This window comes from Miniopterus natalensis, chromosome 6, assembly GCF_054644295.1.
Source record: "Miniopterus natalensis isolate mMinNat1 chromosome 6, mMinNat1.hap1, whole genome shotgun sequence".
Classification (NCBI taxonomy): domain Eukaryota; kingdom Metazoa; phylum Chordata; class Mammalia; order Chiroptera; family Miniopteridae; genus Miniopterus; species Miniopterus natalensis.
The window spans coordinates 48,222,048-48,240,246 of NC_142086.1; the positions used below are offsets into that span (position 1 = coordinate 48,222,048).

Sequence of the window (18,199 nt, forward strand, 5' to 3'; positions counted from 1 at the left end):
CACAGGCAACAAAAGAAAATAGACAAACTGGGCTTAATAAAAATATTTAAATTTTGTACATCAAAAGACACTGCCTACAGAGTAAAAAGACAACCCCCAGAATGGGAGAAAATGTTTGCAAATCATATAACTGATAAGGAATTAATATCCAGAATATATAGGGAACTCCTAAAAAGCAACAACAACAAAAACCACCCAATTCTAAAATGGGCAAAGGGCTTAAACAGACATTTCTCCAAAGAGAATGAATGACTAATGAGCACATGAAAAGATACTCAGCATCACTAATCATTAGGGAAATGCAAATCAAAACTACAATGAGACATCACCTCACACACATTAGGATAGCTAATATCTAAAAACAGAAAACAAGTATTGGCAGGGATGCAGAGAAATTAGAACCCTTGTGCACTGTTGATGGGAAAGTAAAACGGTACAGCTGCTGTGAAAAATAGTTTGACGGTTCCTCAAAAAATTAAAAATAGAATTACCATATGACCAAGTAATTCTACATCTGGATATATGTTCAAAAGAATTGAAAACAGGGATCTTAAAGAGAGATTTGTACCCTCATGTTCATAGCAGCATTATTCACAGTAGCTAAAATGTGGAAGCAACTCAAATGTCCATCAACAGATGAATGGATAAGTAAAATGTAATATATACATATGATGCAATATTATTCAGCCTTAAAAAAGAAATTCTGTAATATGCTACAACATGGACAAACCTTGAAGATATTACACTAAGTGAAATAAGCCAGTCATAAAAAGGCAAATACTGTATGATTCTACTTACATGAGGTACTTAGACAATGTAACTATATTTAATACCACTGTACACTTAAAAATGGTTAAGGTGGTAAATTTTATGTTATGTGTATTTTACTACAATTAAAAAAAAAACACTACAAAACAATTACTATGTGTAAAGGACAATGGTGACAAAGATGACCCATCTCTTACCTTCATCAAGCAGCCAGCAAACACAAGGAAGCCTTCTGAATGCAGATGCTTGGCCAAGGAGAACCCAAACCCAGAGTCACAGCCTGTGATCAGGACAGCTTTGCTGCCAGCCTATTTTAGAAGATAAGACTTCACATGAGAAACCAGGATCCTGAGGGCGGAGTGACTAGTCCTCCTCTGGGCAGTAACAACTAGTCTTCCCAAGTGAACCAGGCCTGGCCCTCCCTGCCTAGCTCTTTCTGTCTGGAGATGCACCATAGTCTAGTAGGAAAAGCTTGGACTCAGAATCAGAAGACAGGGTTCTAACCCAGACTCTGCCATCAACTAATAATGTTACTTGAGGTGCCCTTTCTGGACCTCAGTTTTCTCACCTGCAATCACCATCGTCTCCATCACCATAATCACTGTCATCTTTGTCATTACTTACCATGTGCAAGGCACTGTGCATGCATTATTCTTAATTCTCATAACTCCATATAGTAATTATGATTATTATGCCATGCTATGCGTGAGGAGCCAGATACTTTTTAAATGTCCAACATGCCAAGTGATAGAAATGGAACTGAAACCAGGCCTATGAGAGTCTAGAGTCTAAACTCTTAACCTCTAAAACTTACTTGATGGGAGGTCGGGGAGGTGGGGTGGAGGTTAAGAATATGAGAAAGTGGATCTGAGTGTCCTGGAAGCCCTGAAGCCCTGCTCTGAAGGTGGCTCAGGGCCAGGGGCCCAGAGGGAAGGGCTCTGACCATCTGGCTGGTTCCCAGGTAGCTGGGCTGCCACTCACCGGGTTCACTGCATCAGCATAAGTGCGACGACCAGCAGGGACAAAGGAGGCAGAGTAAAACAGCAGTGTGTGCCTGCAAGAAAAAAGGAAGCCATGAGCACAGGCTTGTTCCTGGGGCAGAAGCAACTCAGAGTACTCTCAGCCACCAGTGAGCAGCACTGCCTGTGTCCCCACCCAGAGCCCCCAGGGACATCCTGCTGGTACTACAGAGGAAGAGGTCCTCTTTCTTCCAGGGTTTGCTAAGCTGGTAGAAAGTGGGCCATCAGTTGCCATGACTATTTTTGCCACTGTGTAGGAAGAACTTTCAGCTTTGTTAACAAAGCCTTCTGTAAATTCACATCTTAGACCTTGGGTTTTACTCTGCTTCCTGATAGTTTTTTACATTTAACTTTTTATTTTGAAATAATTGTAGATTCACTGCAGTTAAAAAATCATAGAGATGCCCTGTGCATTTTACTCAATTTCCACTAATGTTAACATCTTGCAAAACTATAGTACACTATCACAACCAGGATGTTGACATCAATGCAGTGAAAATCCAGAACATTTCCATCACCATAAGGATCCCTCCTGTTACCCTTTTATAGCCATACCCACTTCCCTCCCAACCCACATCCTCTTTAACCAGTAATCTGTTCTCCATCTCTATAATTTTGTCATTTCAAGAATGTTATATAAATGGAATTTTATACTATGTAATCTTTTGGGATTGCTTTATTATTTTGTTTTTTATTGAATGTATTGGGGTGATATTGGTTAATAAAATTATATAGGTTTCAGGGGTACAATCTATAAGACATCATCTATATATCATATTGTGTGTTCACTATCCCAAGTCAAGTTTCCTTCCATCACCACTTATCACCCCTTTACCCTCTCCTACCTCCCCCTCCCTCACTTTCCCTCTAATAATCACCATACTGTTATCTGTCTAACAGGGGTAAGGAACATCCAGACATTCAGCCAGCGGGCCAAATACAGCCCGGGAAATCATTTGCTCTGGCCCTGCCAAGGCCTCAGCAAAGAGACGCAGTTCCAGCCATCATATTAGGGGTGAGTTAATTAAACGTTTGACCAAATATAGCAGACTAATTTTTAAGTTGATAATTTTATATGGCCTGCAAATGATGTTATAAATATCTAAATGGCGTTTGGCAGAAAAAAGGTTTCCCACCCCTGGTCTTTGAGGTGTTTGGGGGTTTTTTGCTTAATCTTTTCCCCCTTTTCACCCAGTTCCCCTTCCCTTCCCCTCTGACAGCTGTCGGTCTGTTTTCTGTATTTATGTCTGTTCTTACTTTGTTTGTTAGTTTGTTCATCAGATTCCACATACAAGTGAAATCATATGGTACTTGTCTTTGTCTGGCTGGCTTATTTAACTTAGCACAATACTCTCCAAATCCATCCATGCTGTTGCAAAAGGTAAGGTTTCCTTTTTAGGGCCAAGTAGTATTCCATGGTGTAAATGTCCCACAGCTGTTTTATCCACTCATCTACTGATGGGCACATGGGCTGCTTCCAAATCTTAGCTATTGTAAATAATCCTGCAATGAACATAGGGGTGCATATATTCTTTCAAATTAGTGTTTTGGGTTTCTTTGGATATATTCTCAGAAGTGGAATCACTGGGTCATAAAATAGTTCTATTTTTTATTATTTTGAGGTAACTTCATACTGCTTTCACAGTGGCTACACCAGTCTGCATTCCTACCAGTAGTGCACGAGGGTTTTCATTTATTGATTTATTGATGGTAGCCATTCTGACAAGTGTGAGGTGATATGTCAGTGTGATTTTAATTTGCATTTCTCTGATGATTAGTGACATTGAGCATCTTTTCATATGTCTGTATGTCCCCTTTGGAGAAGTGTCTATTCAGGTCCTTTGCCCATTAAAAATTTTTATTTATTTATTGATTTGAGAGAGAGGAAAGGAGAGAAAAAGAGAGAGAGAGGGAGAGAGAAACATTGATTTGTTCCACTTATTTATACATTCATTGATTGATTCATGTATGTGTCCTGATTGAGGATTGAACCCACAACCTTGGGGTATCGGGACAAAGCTCTAACCAACTGAGCTGCCCAGCCAGGGCAGGCCTTTGCCTATTTTTTAATTGGATTGTTTGTTTTTTTGATGTTGAGTTTTTAAAGTTCTTTATAAATTTTGGATATTAGCCCCTTATCAGATGTATCAGCGAATATGTTCTTGGGATTGCTTTTTTCACTCAACATCAATGTGGAGATTCATTGAGATTGTTCCATTTATCAATAATTTGTTGTATCCAAAGTCTGAGGGCTGTGTGGAGCCAATAAGAAGAGCAGGCTGTCAGGTGTCAGGGCAGAGACCACATCCAGACACTCCCAGGGAGGTTTTTATCTGGATGGACAGTGTGTACTGGGTGACTGCTGCACACTGGGTATCTGGTGAGGCAGATACACATGGGAAGGGGTGGGTGGTGGTCTGTTCAGGGCATCACATCTCAAAAAGGAGCTCAGGCCAAATGGACATCATTCAGATGGGAGACCTGGGTGCTGAGTGGGGCAACCATGGGAGATGAGCAATGAAAAAAAATGTAGATAGAATGAGAACTCAGGGGTGGAGTGGGGTATCGGGGTGCCATGGTGACCCTAGGGATAAAATATGAACTTGTTCAGTATGAATGGAGAGGGCAGACAGGAACAGGAGGCCTGCTGTGAGAGGTACTGACCACCCTATGGGAAGAGATATAAGGCTGGGAGGTCAATTATTAAGGATGCTGTCACAGGATCCACCCACAGGTGGGGACAGGATTACGAGGCCCCTATCAATGGAGATGTAGCAAAATGACCAGGCCAAGTTCTTCCCTACCCAAAGACCTCCTTTCTGATCCAGGCTCGGCGGTCCCTTCCATCCTCTCCACACACTAGGTCTCCCTCCAAGACCTCCGCTGACACCTTTGCCCTAAGGACAGCTAACGCCCTCTGACTCAGCTCTGCCGCTGACCACCCTGCCCACAGCCCCCGCCACCTAACCAGTTATTTCTACAATCCTTCCAGAAGATTCAGAATCTCCCATGACAGTCTTTCTTTCCCCTCAAATGACTAATACACTTCCCTTTGAGGATAAAACCTTTGTAAAAAGAAAAAAAAGAAAAAGAAAAAAAAAACCTTGGTAAAAGTGTTTAACTTCCTTTGGGATTATTGTCTTCTCTAATAAAAAATAACCTCCAGAAATCTCTAAAAGCCACTTTGGGGACAGATTTTGCCATTTCTATGAATCACTCACTGAGAAAGAATTGCAGTAAATCACCTTCCTCAAAAGCCCTTCAGCAGAGCCAGGCTCTGTTCCCTCTTCGATGAGATGTCACCTCTGCTGGAAGGGCCATTTTAACTCTTGTTATACGGTATCCTCTGGTAGTTGAAGCCCCATCTCCAAGCAAACTGCTGTCTCCCGGGGAAATGGTTTTAAGCAAATGCTGCTATAAGCCTAAATGCATGTTCTTCCAAACATATTTATTGGCATAGAAAATACTCATCAATTTTCTAGCTGCTGGGACTTTGAATTTAACCTAACAATTTCGCTCCTCTTAAATATAAAGAAAAAAGCATTGTTTTTTCCTTGCTCTGGCTTCAACAGAGGAAAATGAGGTAGCAAAGTGCATTGAATCCCCTTGGAAAAGGCAACCCCAAAGCTGCCAAAGAAGAGGTGTTTCTTTAATTTGTACTTAGCTTTCTCTGAACACACAAGCAGTTCAGTGAAATCTCAGGATATTTTAGTTAACTGGCTGCTTGTGTAAGGTTTGTTTGATCCAAGTGATGAGACACACCAGTGCCCCGTGCCTCCTGATGCGATGCACTGAGAAGACACACCTCACCTGGGTGGCACCTTCCAAACCAGAATACCTGACTTCAAACACAAGGAAAGCACACAAACCCCAACTGAGAGACATTCCTCCAAAGAGTCAAGGTCAAGAACCACAAAACTCAGGAACTGCCCCCGATAGGAAGAGAGTAAGGAGCCATGACAACTAAAGGCACTGTGGGGCCCTGGTTTGTATCCTGGACCAGGAAAGGTCCATTAGTGGGACATCTGACAAAATTTGAATCAGGTGTGTAGGTTCACTAACATGTATCAGTGGTAATTTCCTGGGTTTTGTGACTGCATTACAGTTTTGCAAGATGTCAACATTCGGGGAAGTTAGGTGAAGAGGACATGGAAACCCTTTGTATTATTTTGGCAACTTTTGTATCAGTGTAGTTATTTCAAAATAAAAAGTTAAAAAATCTGATGAAAAATATTCTTCTGTGCCCTGTGTGCCCTGGGAAGGTCTCTCTCTTCTGAGGACGCCTTTGAGTTTCCTTTGCTGGTCCACGGCGGAGACTAAGAGATACCCTGAGAGTCAGGCCTTACAACCACCAGCATCATCCATGTGGAAGAGCTCTCTGTGCTTTGCCCAGAAAGTGTGACCCTCAAGGACTTCACCCTTAAGGTTCTTACCTTGTTCCATCTTCTGCACCAGAGAAACTCAGGGTTTTCCCAGGGAGCTTTGACAGGGGTCTGTAGAGGCGGGCGGTCAGCATTGTGGCCACAGGAGGTAGAATGATCAGCCTCTTCCTGGTGGGTCTGAAACACAAAATGCACCCTCAGCATTGCTTTGTTGCCTACAGAGGTTCAGGCAGGAGGGGCCATTTTTCTTCCAAGTTGCAAAAATCAAATTGGGCCCTGTCTGTTTGGCTCAGGTCCGATCAGGTAGACCTGTCCTGTAGCTTCCTCTCAAGCTGCAGCCTCACTTGATGGAGTCAGGACATCTAGAAACCTGGGTCCTGGTTCTGGCTGTGCCACCAACTCACTGGGCAAGCCTGGACAAGTCATCACCCATTTGCAGCATGAGAGGGTGGACCATTCCAGTGATCCTCACACCAGGCCCTGAAGCAACCACTGGGGACTCAGGGGCCCACCCTCTCAGGGATTCCAACTCCATGAGCTTCATACTCTGTGCTCTCGATATCCGGCAAATCACCAACCTGTGTGGCCCAGGACACCAACCTTCACTCTCGATTTGCCCACATGCCTCCTAGGCAGCTTTTCCAGCCCCACACCATGTATCATTTGAATCAGCTCTTCATCTCTCTCTCCAGCCCCACCAAACACATGGACTGGCTCTGAGGCTAAATTCATCAGAAACTCATTATAGCATGGGGACTGGAGTTATTAAATGAGACATGCTTTAATCAACCTAAATTAAAACACTCTACCCCTTTCACGGTTAAACCAACTTTAACTGCAACAAGGCCATGTAGACTTAGCATCTCCTTAAGGCTACTCAGCACCTACTTGTGTATATTAACTATGGATCAGGGTGTGGATTGGTTGCCTTTCTGTTCTGGTCAATTATTATGACGGTTCCTCCTGGCCTCTGGGAAGGAAAGGAAGACTGGGAGGGAGTGGAGCAAGGAAACCACCGCCCAAAAAATGTTGCTCTTTTCCAGGTGAACTGTCCCTTTACACACTTGCCTGTGGTTGGTTACGTACTGTTCGTATCAGCACAAGGTTCTGCCTGCGAGGCAGCTCCTCCCCTGCCTTTTTGCTGTCACCCAAACCTAACTGGGCCAACAGGTCTATAGCACGTTCACTAACTAGGCAACCACTGCAAACTCACTGCAGGAGGCAGGTGGAGGTTTAATCTGTTTAATCCTCAGGAAAGGAAAACAAACAGGGATCGCTAGGCTCCTGCTTCCCCTCCTGCTCCTGCTCACCTCACTCCATTGCCGGCACTGCAGTCAAATTATGTGACTCCCTTGCCTAAAAGCCTTCCCGTGCCTGCTGGAATGATCTCTGCCTTCCTTCCTAACCTTGTCTGATACCACCCACCCCTGTGCTCACTGCACTGTTATTCTGGAAGTTTCTCACGTATACCAAGATCTTTCCAGCCTCAGGGCCCTGGCCCTTGTTCTTCCTCACTCCAGATGGCTGAGTCCTTCTGACCCTTCAGACTTCGCAGAGGCTGTCCCCAACCCCCCATGCAACACACAGGGGTTGCTCTCTATAAGATCACACTTCAATTCAAAATTATCTTGTTTCACTACTTTATCTTCCCGTTCTAGGTCATGAGCTTGGTGAGTCCAGGCACCTTGTTCATCTTGAATCCCCCACCACCACCATGCCTGACACCAAGGAGGCCCTCAGTGAGTCTGCTGAGTGGAGATGAGCTGTGTGCTCAAGGACGCCCCCCAACCCCCCTCCAGACCCACCCTCCATCAAAGGCCCATGCCCATGATGCCCCTGACAGACTCAGATTCTTTAACTGGGTGACCCCACCATCCCACCCAAGCACTGACAAGCTGGCTGAGGACACACATCTCCTCCTCCTCTCCCCAGAACTGGAGTCTGAGGTCACCACCACTGGGTGATTTCAAATCCAGTTGTCTATAATTAAAGCCCTTTCTATCCCTTATGCTCAATACTTGTGGCTTTGAATTTAATTTTCCTTCGAGTCAGCAATGTCTAAAAGTGCTGCAGGAGTCAAAATAGTTTAAAGTGCACAAAAGCTCACCCCTTGAATAACGTACTATTCAAAACGTTGTCTTATGTGCAGAATGGCAGACTTGTAAATCTCTTTTTAGTCTTCTTAAGTTTCTTAAACATGTTGCCATTTTCACTCAGAATACAATACTGTGGGCAGTGGGATTCCCACATACTCTTCAGGGTTGTCATCTTAATGCCTTGTGCTGGACTTCTTTCTCTGTAAATATTAAGTTCTCAAGCCTGAAATGCCACTCACTTGCCTTTTGGGTTAGAATCAGAAATGGCTGTGGGAGGTAGGCGCTAAAGAATGGCAGAGCAACGGGGGGGAGGGGGGGGACAGTCTCTTTAGCCTTAAAGTCAATTAGCTGCCCCAGGGAGACTTGACACTGGGGGGCTTGACTCTAAGCACCCAAATTTATAAGATACCATGGCAAAATCAAGATGCTCACATATCAATCTATAATCTGGGAGAAACTTATCTACCACTAAGAACACTTGGGTCTGCTCTCAAGGGCACCTCCTTTCCATTTTCAATGTATAACCCATGTTAACTACCTGGACACTATGGGTAACCTGTGGAAAGCACAAGGATCCAGTGTGCATCTTGCCCTGATGCTGGGCTCCCTCATTGCACTCTAACAGGACTATCTTGCAGGAGACATAGCTGGTTTCATTCCTGTGAGTCAGGTCACGGTATCCCCTGCAAGGGAGACACATTCCCAGTACTGACATCCTCAGAAGAGGTGGGACATCATCAAGAAACAGAAACACCAGCCCATCCAGCGTGGGTCAGTGATTGAGCGTTGACCTATGAACCAGAAGGTCACAGTTTGATTCCTGGTCAGGGCACATGCCCAGTTTGCAGGATTGACCCCTAGTAGGGGGCGTGCAGGAGGCAGCTGATCAATGACTCTCTCATCACTGACGTTACTATCTCTCTCTCTCTCCCTTTCTCTCTCTGAAATCAATAAAAACATTTTTGAAAAAAGAAAAGAAAAAAGAAACAGGAACACTGCAGGGGGGTTGGGGGGCAGACCTTAGGCAGGAAAGAGAAGTCACTTGCTTCTGGACAGGAAGTCTGGATGGGCCTTGGCACTACCAAATGGGAAAGGAAGGCCCTCTCCCATTGGAGAGGGCAAGCTGGGTTTAAGCAGGGAACCATCCTATGTAGGGACCCCCCCCACTGAGGACCTTAAGACCAGCAAGGTGTGTGGGACTCCAAGGTCTGACAACTGGCAGCCCCTATTCTACTTGGTTGTTTCATTTTGCCAGTCTAGTGTTTTAAAAGGCATGTAACTACGGAGCTAAGTTATGCTTGAACTCAAGACAAACAGTTTTCACTTACTACCGTAAGCCTACCCAGATCACCTTTGTTAGCTACCAGGACACTATGGGCATTTGAGTTGAGATCCCTCACTAGATAGATGTATATTATCCTTTGGCTATTTCCCTTCTGATCACTTATTATAGTCTTGCCTAAAAGTTCCAGCTCAACTCAGCTATGTATGCTAACTGCACAGTTAATGGGGCTTCCCTGAGGCCATGCAAAAGGGCAACCTGACAAATTTTAAAAGCCCTCATTCAAAAAAGATGCCTGTTATTCCTTAGAAAAATAACTACTCTGGAACAAAAGTCTAAAAGCATTATATAGGAACATCAAATGATACAGTGGACATTGTTCTCACCACCATTTTATCATAAATACCATGGTGACTGTTATGGACCTGTGTTTGACAGAGACCTTAATTAGGCAAACCTAATACAGACACTTGGACTAGTCTGAGAGACACTCTAGTCACCAGATTAGACTTAGGTGATGGCCAGTTCTTCCCAGAGAACACTTCAAAAACACTCTCTGCAGTTGTCTGTCCTGCTCACCTGATCCCTGTCGTCTCAGACCTGCCTTTCACCCACATGATTTGGCCTCTGCAGCTATAGTTGGACAGTGAGACCTCCTTCCAGCCATGAAGTACTGGGTTTGGGGGAGACACCTGACCCAAGATGAACCCATCACTCTGTCCCCTGGCACTGAGAAAGAATGCAAATCAGCCTCTGTGGGGCAGGGACATGTGATCTGGATGCTGGAGTGGAGAAGGAGGCTGTTATGCTACATTGGGCCCAACGCCACAGAGATGGAGGAAGCCAATCTGCAGAGAAAGAGAAGAGTCAGGCACAGAGGTGGAGAGAGAGAGAGACAACAGAGCCTCCTTCAGCATGTGGACTCAGAAAAAAAACAACTAAGAAGGGCTCCTGGTGACTAACTGGGCTCTGTTTCCTACACAGGGCCTCTCATCCAAACTGCACTTCAGGCAAAAGCCTGAACTGAACTCCTGGACTGTGCTCTTCCCTTCTGAGGCAGCCCTTACAAAGGAGTTCCTGGAATCCTATTTCAACCAATAGGACTGAGGCTTTCCCTGTCCAACTGGAGCTGTGCAGCTATATCCCCATCAGCATCTTCACCAACCAATCAGAGTGGCTCCATTCTGACCAATTCGGACACTACCTTTTGGATCAATCAAACTGTGAGGATTTGGAGTCCTCATTTGCATGAGGACAGACCAACGGGGGTGGGCGGGGGCTTCTGTCTATGTAAGTCAGCTCCCCTTCCATTCTAGAAGCACACTTTCCCTGTCCACTGAAGACTGTGTCTCCCCGGCTGAAGCTGAAATACTGAACCATTTAGCCATAGCAGAGCTGCCTAGGCAGAGAGGCTGGCCTCAGGACCGCCTCACTCCAATGAGCTGCAACACTATTGAGCTGTTCCACAGTTGTGCTGTTCTTGTGCTGTATCACAATCCAGATGCTTGCACTGAATAAAGTTTCTTTCTGTACCCCACCCCAAACTGGGGCTCCTGTTGGTGTTGAATTGATGCCAGCCATGGATTGACAAGCAGATCTGCCTATGAGGCCCTGCTGCCCTCCTGTCCTCCAGCTCTGTACAGCATGCAATGTCTTTATTCTCCATTCTTATTAAGTAGCCAGAAGTTTGTCGCTTGCAGCCAAATATTGGCTAAAACACACTGAGCGCAGGTTTTTTCTCAGGTCATTATTAATTCTTAAACTTGCTCCATGTTCTGAGAATGCCACAATGTAGATCTTATAATGACAACAGAAACATGGGCCTTCCCCTCTGTACTTCTTGATTTGTTACCAGACCAAAGCAGGTCCAATTACTCAATAGTTGCCAGCCAAAAGACAACTCTGAGATGATTTTATGAGAAGAAACAAACTTTATTGCCAGCGAGCAAGCAAGGACACACCAGGGGGGTCACTTTCCAAAGTGGCATGTCCCCAAATAAGGGATCAGATTCATCTTTATTCAGAGAAATCATAAACTTCAAGGTGAGAGGGTTCACCTCATGTACAGGTGGGGGATTCCTGTGCATGTGCAGTTGGAAAACATGACTATACATACACCCCATGTTCAAAGATGGTGGAAAATTTCCGCCTCTGGGAGATTTTATTATTATAATGAGGGGACAATGAGAATAGTTCAGGAGGAGGTAAACAGAGGGTCCTCCAGGCTGCTCTGACAGGCCTCAGGCAGCTTGAGCTGGAGCAGCCCCCTGGTCCTGCAAATAATTCTGGGTTTATTCCTGAAAAACAGGTCTTGCAACCTTCAAAGTCAGGGACAGAGCAGGCAAGGAAGAAAGTTTAACTCATTAAGTCTCAGCCTTTGTGTTAAACTCTTAGAAAATCATAAACTATGGTTACACAAACTTTAGAACATCTAGGGTGATCTGAGTGACGTTACTAACCTGTCTAAGCAAAGCTATGAATTCTAAATAGAAGTTAGTCTATGCTAGGCTACCTGCAAGGCTGTATATTTATATGTTAGGTGACGGGAGAGAGAGTGTTACCAGAGCTCCCAAAATTACCATAATTAAAACTGCCGATTAAGCAGGCATTCCATCCCTAGGAGACAGGCTTTGCCTACCAAATTCAAGTCAGACCACTAAACAACAAAGTCTCAGGGCTCCATTCTTGGCCTCTTACCGCCACCAGAGCAAGCAAGCTTTCATAGCATTAAATATGATTAACATGCTGCCAACTCCCAAATGTTTCTCTCCAACCAGCCTTCTCCTCTGAACTCCAGACTTTCTTTTTTATTTTCTTCTACAATAGTTTCATATTTCTCTGTCATTTCTGCCAATTCTAGATGAAGCAGCCCTGTTTCTAGATTTTCTGAGGTAGCAGCTCCTAAGTGATGCTTTAAAAATTCCAAAGCACTATTAGGTTTCTCTGGTTTTTCATATAAGGCTACCAATACCTTGGTCAGTATGTCCAGCATCCTTGACTTCTCCAAGTACCTCTGGAAATGCTCATGCTCCAGTCGGTGGCTTTGTAATGGGCCATAAAGACAGTGGCAGCTGCATAGCTTACATCGGAGACCCCACTGGAGGGCTCTGAGTAGCACTGCCCTCTGCTGTCATCTCTGTCTAAGCCTTTATCCCTCCTCACCTGGATTATTGCAGCAGCCTCCCAACTAGGCTCCCTGCTTCCATCCTAGCCCCACTTCGGACACTGCTCAACACCCCCTGCACGGTCCTGTGAAACAGAAACCAGACCATGTCAGGGGGGTTGGGGGACTGGATGAAAGAGGTGCAGGGATTAGGAAATGCAAATTGGTAGTTACAAAATAGTCATGGGGATGTAATGTACAGCAGAGGGAACAGTCAATAATATTGAGATAACTATGTATGGTGCCAGGTGGGTACTGGAAATATTGAGGGGATCACTTTGTAAAGTATATGCTGTACACGTGAAACCAATACAAAATAATATTGAAAGTAAACTGTAATTAAGAAATAAAAAATGCAAAAAAGGGTGAAAATGACTAAAGAAGAAAAGGAAGAAAGAAAGGAAAGAAAGAAAGAAAGAAAGAAAGAAAAAAGAAAGAAAGAAAGAAAGAAAGAAAGAAAGAAAGAAAGAAAGAAAGAAAGAAAGAAAGAAAGAAAGAAAGAAAAGAAGAAAGAAAGGGAGGAGAGGAGAGGGAGAGGAGAGGGGGAGGGGGGAGGAGGGGGAAGGAGGGGGAGGGGGGAAGGGAAGGGGGAGGAGAGGAGAGGAGAGGAAAGAAAAGGAAAGAAAAAAGAAAAGAAATCAGACCATGTCACTCCTGCATCAAATTCTTGTTTAGAGTAAAAGCCAAAATCCATAAGCTAGGTCCCCATGACCTCTCTGACCTCATCACCCTTGTTCACGGCACCTCCGTCATAGCAGCCTTTCTTGCTGTCCTTGGAACATGATGGGCAAGCTCGTACTTCAGGCCCTTTGCCCTTACTGTTCCCTCTACCCAATGCATTCTTCCCCTCACTATCCTCAGGGCTCATCCTCTCCCTTAGTCTTTTACTCAAATGTCTACTCAGTAAGATATCCTTTGGCCACCCCGACATTTTTCTATCCCCTTTCCCTACTTCCATTTTTTTCTGTCCTTGGCAACTTACATTATAACGTTATACATATTGTGCTTATTTAATCTTATTTGTTGTGTTTCAGTCCCGTTAGAATGTAAACTATGAGACGAGGGGGGTTAGTCTGTCTTGTTTACCATTGTATCCCCAATACCTAACAGTGCTTTATACACAGTAGGCATATAGCTGAATGAATTAAGAGAGTTTTCAGCAGAGGAATACCATGATCAGACTTATATTTTAATATAGTAACTCTTAGTAGGTTAAGAAACTATGGCAGTAATCCAGGGCCACAATGTACAATCATGCAGGTTGTGCATTGCACAACTCAAATGAAATGTGAAATCCATGGAGATATATAAAGGGGCTACCAGCCCTGTTGGAAACCATGGAGGTAATTAGAAGTGGTCGGTCTGGCTATGTTTTAAAGGTAGAACTTACTATGATTTGCTGACAAATTAAATGTAGGGTGTGAATGAAGAAAGAATCAAAGATATTTTCAAGATTTTGGTGATTAGTCCAAATGACATTAGTCCAACTGACAGATGAAGGGGCCACTCAATTCATAAGTGCTTACCACATTTCAAATCAGAGTATACAGGCTGGTAATCCTTCTCCTCACTGGCCCCTCCAAAATCTATCTTCAGCTATACTTTTCTCATCTGCTCATTATACCATTTGCTACACCATCCCTCAACAAGCCCTGTATGTTCCAATTTCCAGGCCTTGCTCATCCCATACTAAATCTGACTTATTCATCTGACCAAGTCCTAACTGATTCAAATTAATACCTGCTCCAAGATGCCTTTCCTGATCCCCTAAATAAAAAACATCAATCTCTTCCCAAATTCGCATTTCACTCCTTCCTTCTGTGCCCCTGTAACAGCACTTACCCAGGGAGGGTAATAAGTAACATTAGAGGTATTTCTGTTTACAACCTTTCACAGACCCCATCTAAACACCAATCCCCATTGGACTATCAGTGCCCCACAGATAGGACCCACGTGTTATATCATTGATTTCTGATTCCTGCAAAATATCTACTCTGGTGCTTGACAGGAAACAGACGCTCTATAAAAGCGTATTTAGAGAGAATGTGAAAGCTACACACATCTCAAAGGTCAGCTTTCTAATCCACCGGGGGTATATATACCCTGTGCAGGGGCGGGATCCAACACTCGGGTGAAAAATACGACATTTACTGCGTCATAAAGGATCCCGGCAGCAAGAGGCTCGCAGGCGACCTTCCAGGATGGAACATGTGCCTCTGCTCCCCCTCGCAGGACTGGAGGGTGACTCCTCATCAGCTGACCGTGTTCAGATTTTGGCTGACCGGCTGGAAAAAGCCGCGCAGAGCTCGACAATTAGCGCAACGACAACCCCTCCCCCACCAGGGACGCGCACCCAAGGCGCGCAAACAGCCGGGGCCCCAGCGGTCCCAGGCCCCCTCCAGCCCGCACCAGGCGGAGCGCGCGACGCCCGAGACGCGCAGGCGCCGCCGCCGCCGCCGCCCGCCGCGCGGCGCAGCCAATCTCCGGGGCGCCTTCCTTCCCGCCGGCCCGAGGCGGGGCGCCGCGGGGGCTCGGCCAGAGCCGCGCTCCCATTGGCTGAAGCGGCCCCGCCCAGACAAAGCCCCGCAGTACTCCGCCCGGGCGCCCCCTTGGCTTTCGGCCCCACCACCGCCGCCGCCACCCCCACCCCCACCCCCACCGTTCCCAGCCCGCTACCGCGGCGCCTCCACCCTGTTCGGTCTCCTTCTGCCCCGGTCCTGTGGCCTGTCCGCGACTCCAGCAACCGCCGGCTTGGCTAGTGCTCAAGGCGGCTGGACCTGCGGCCAGACCTCTGTCTAGCATCCTTCCCAAGGGCGCGCAGGAGGCGAGGGAGCGCTCCCCGCGTCCGCGAGCATGGAGCCTCCTGGAGAACGCGGGAGGTTGGGGAGGGGATGCCGGGCCGAACAAGAGGAGATACGGCGGCGACGAGAGCAGTGCCCAAAGCCCGGGACTACAGTAATGGGACCTTGGGCCGGTTCCTTCCCTTCTTGGGGCCGGGGTCCCCTTAGTGTAAAATGCGGCAGCAGGGAAGGATGAGTCCCGAAGGTCTATCCTGGGAGCCTCGGGCCGCTAGTTCAACCTGGGCCTCCTGCAGAGCACCTTATTCCCAATAAGGCCGGGCGAGGCTCCCGCGACGCGGACAGACCCCGGAGGGCGGCGGCTGAGCAGTGTCCGAGGCTGAGACGGGTCCGGGCACGATCGGTCCATTTTCCTACCCTTACTCCGCCGCGGCCTCAGGGCCGGGCCTACAGGACTTTGCGCCCCCTTCCCCACCGGCAACCCGGCGACCCGGCTAAGGGCCGCGCAAGGCCAAACCAAAGCCAGCAGCGCGCGCCGGCACACCCCACCGCAGCGGCGAGGTGCGGGCGCCGCCTCTTACCCCGAACTAAATGGGCAGGGGAGCCAGGCTCGGCCGATGCTCTCGCCTCAATCCGGCGCCTCCCAGGTGCCCGCGCCCCTGGCTTGGCCGACCGTCTAGGGGCGCTGCCGCCGCTTCCTCCTGGAAGGCCCTCTGCGGGCGCGCACGCCCGCGGCCTCAGCTACCCGGATGCGCCCCGACACCTTGGGTGCCCGCGTTCCGGTTGCGCAGGCGGGCCCAGACCTCGGGCGTCGCCAGGGCGGGGGCTGCTCCCGCGACGCGGCTCTGCGCTGGGGCGTCTGCCTGGCCCGGCTCGGGCTGAGAGTTCCCGCAGTGGTTCAGCGCCCAGCTGCCTGCCCTCGGTAGGCGCCCCCTGCTGCGCGTCCACTCGAACCTCAGCCCCGCACAAGTCTCCCCGCCCGCCCCCCCCCCCGGAGCCCGCGGGGAGAGAAGGTGCTGCTTCAGAAGTGCGCAGACGCTCGCGAGGGAGAGGCGCCTGCCAAGTCCCTGCGTGTTTGCTGCCTTTAGAGCTCACCGGGGTGGGTGGGTTGGCTTTTAAATTTGTCTTTGAATCAGATGAAGTTTATTTAAAGATTTTAAATCATGCGAGGATTAAAATAAATAAATACAGGTGTCCCCCAAAAAATGTATACACCCACTTTGAATAATTATAAAGGCAGAGTTCATTAAAACAGCTGATAGCTGTTAAATGAAAATGAAATGTATTTTAATAAACAGTATAATTATTCACAGTATGCGTATACATTTTCTGGGACACCCTATAGTTGAATAGCACAGTTTCCAAAAGTTTCAACAATACAACCTCAGAGGACAGTCAGCACAGATCAGGCTACTCCACCCCTGCCAGTTCTTCAGAATAAGAAACAGACTGAGGAAAAAAGGAAATTATCCGGGCAAATTATTGGCAGAGTTATGTTTAGGTCAAATTACAGAGAAAGGCTGATTAGAAAGGGACCATGCAGATGAAAATGGGGAAAGGAGGGGGAGGAGTTGTGGAGTAACTGACTTGGTGGGGTTTTAAAGAAACCTGTCAGGGCCATCCCATGAGCTTCTTCAGGGTCCAGGCTGTGTCTTCTTTATCCCCAGCCCCTGGCCCATAGAACCTTTAAAATTGGGACAATCACGGAGGGAGGATGCACTTGGTTTTCTGTACCCATTTCACAGACAGACTCAAGCCAGAATACTTGCTTCAGTACAATGGTTGAAAAGCGTTACTCCATGTCACAGTCATAACAACAAGTCACTACATTGAGTCACCAGGTTACACTTTCTAGGTTTATGTATTGCTGGAAAAGCAGTTAATTAAGGGAGAATTAATATTCCACCTAGGAAAACCATAGGTCCTGACTTTGGACTGAGAATTAAATGGAAATATAGTTCTATTTATGGAAGACAGGAAAGGAACATTTAAACTGCCTGTGGTTACATCAGACTCCTCCTGTGGCTGACCTCATCTTCCCAGCCTGTCTTTCTACTCCAGCTTTGCTAGGGCAACCAGCTGCATGCAAGCCTAACCCAAGAGCACCTTGCCTCAGCCCCACCTTGTATCTTTTTGCCTCAGGGCTTCTATGTCACTGTAGCCTGGGACCCCTGCAAGAACCTGGACGTGTAAAGGGACTAACACCCCATGGGACAACCTTTGACCAAGGCAGACAGGAGCAGGTGGAGAAATACTCCCCTCTTCCACTCTTCTAGTTAGTAGTCAATTCCAAGGTACATTCTAGATAGCTCCTAAGAGGATGGAGCCCCAGTTGCCACTGTAGTGCCCAACTTGATCAACTCAGTAATGCAGCCTTGGATTTCCTTTCTTTTTCCCTCCTGGATTGTTTGACTCTTCCCAGTCCACCACTCCTGTTCTTGGGTTCAGTCCCCAAACAAACTACCTGTATACAAGTTCTTGTTCACGCTCTGTTTTGGGGGAACCCAGGTTACGCCATTAGTTAACCCAAAAGAGGCATCTCAGTCCACCTTCCAGGCCTCATTCTCACCAAATTAATACTGCTAACAAGGAATTGATTTGTTCAGTTTGAGCTTTTGCTGCTTTTCTCTCCCAGTCGCCCTGCCCTCCAGAGACAGGCAAATCCCTTCAGAATATCCCCTTGCCCAGAAG

At 46.8% G+C, this 18,199-nt stretch overlaps 1 protein-coding gene across 1 annotated transcript in view; it reads right to left on the bottom strand.

The window, feature by feature from the left end:
• The window catches only part of BDH1 (3-hydroxybutyrate dehydrogenase 1), a 33,591-nt gene extending 17,397 nt beyond the window's left edge, over positions 1-16,194 (bottom strand). The window contains exons 1-4 of the mRNA XM_016200024.2: positions 16,090-16,194; positions 6,221-6,346; positions 1,750-1,822; positions 966-1,076 (exon numbers count right to left, since the gene is read on the bottom strand). Coding sequence (XP_016055510.2) covers positions 966-1,076; positions 1,750-1,822; positions 6,221-6,303 — 267 coding nt within the window. The 5' untranslated portion in view covers positions 6,304-6,346; positions 16,090-16,194. The remainder of the gene's footprint in view (positions 1-965; positions 1,077-1,749; positions 1,823-6,220; positions 6,347-16,089) is intronic.
• Positions 16,195-18,199: the final 2,005 nt, after the last annotated feature.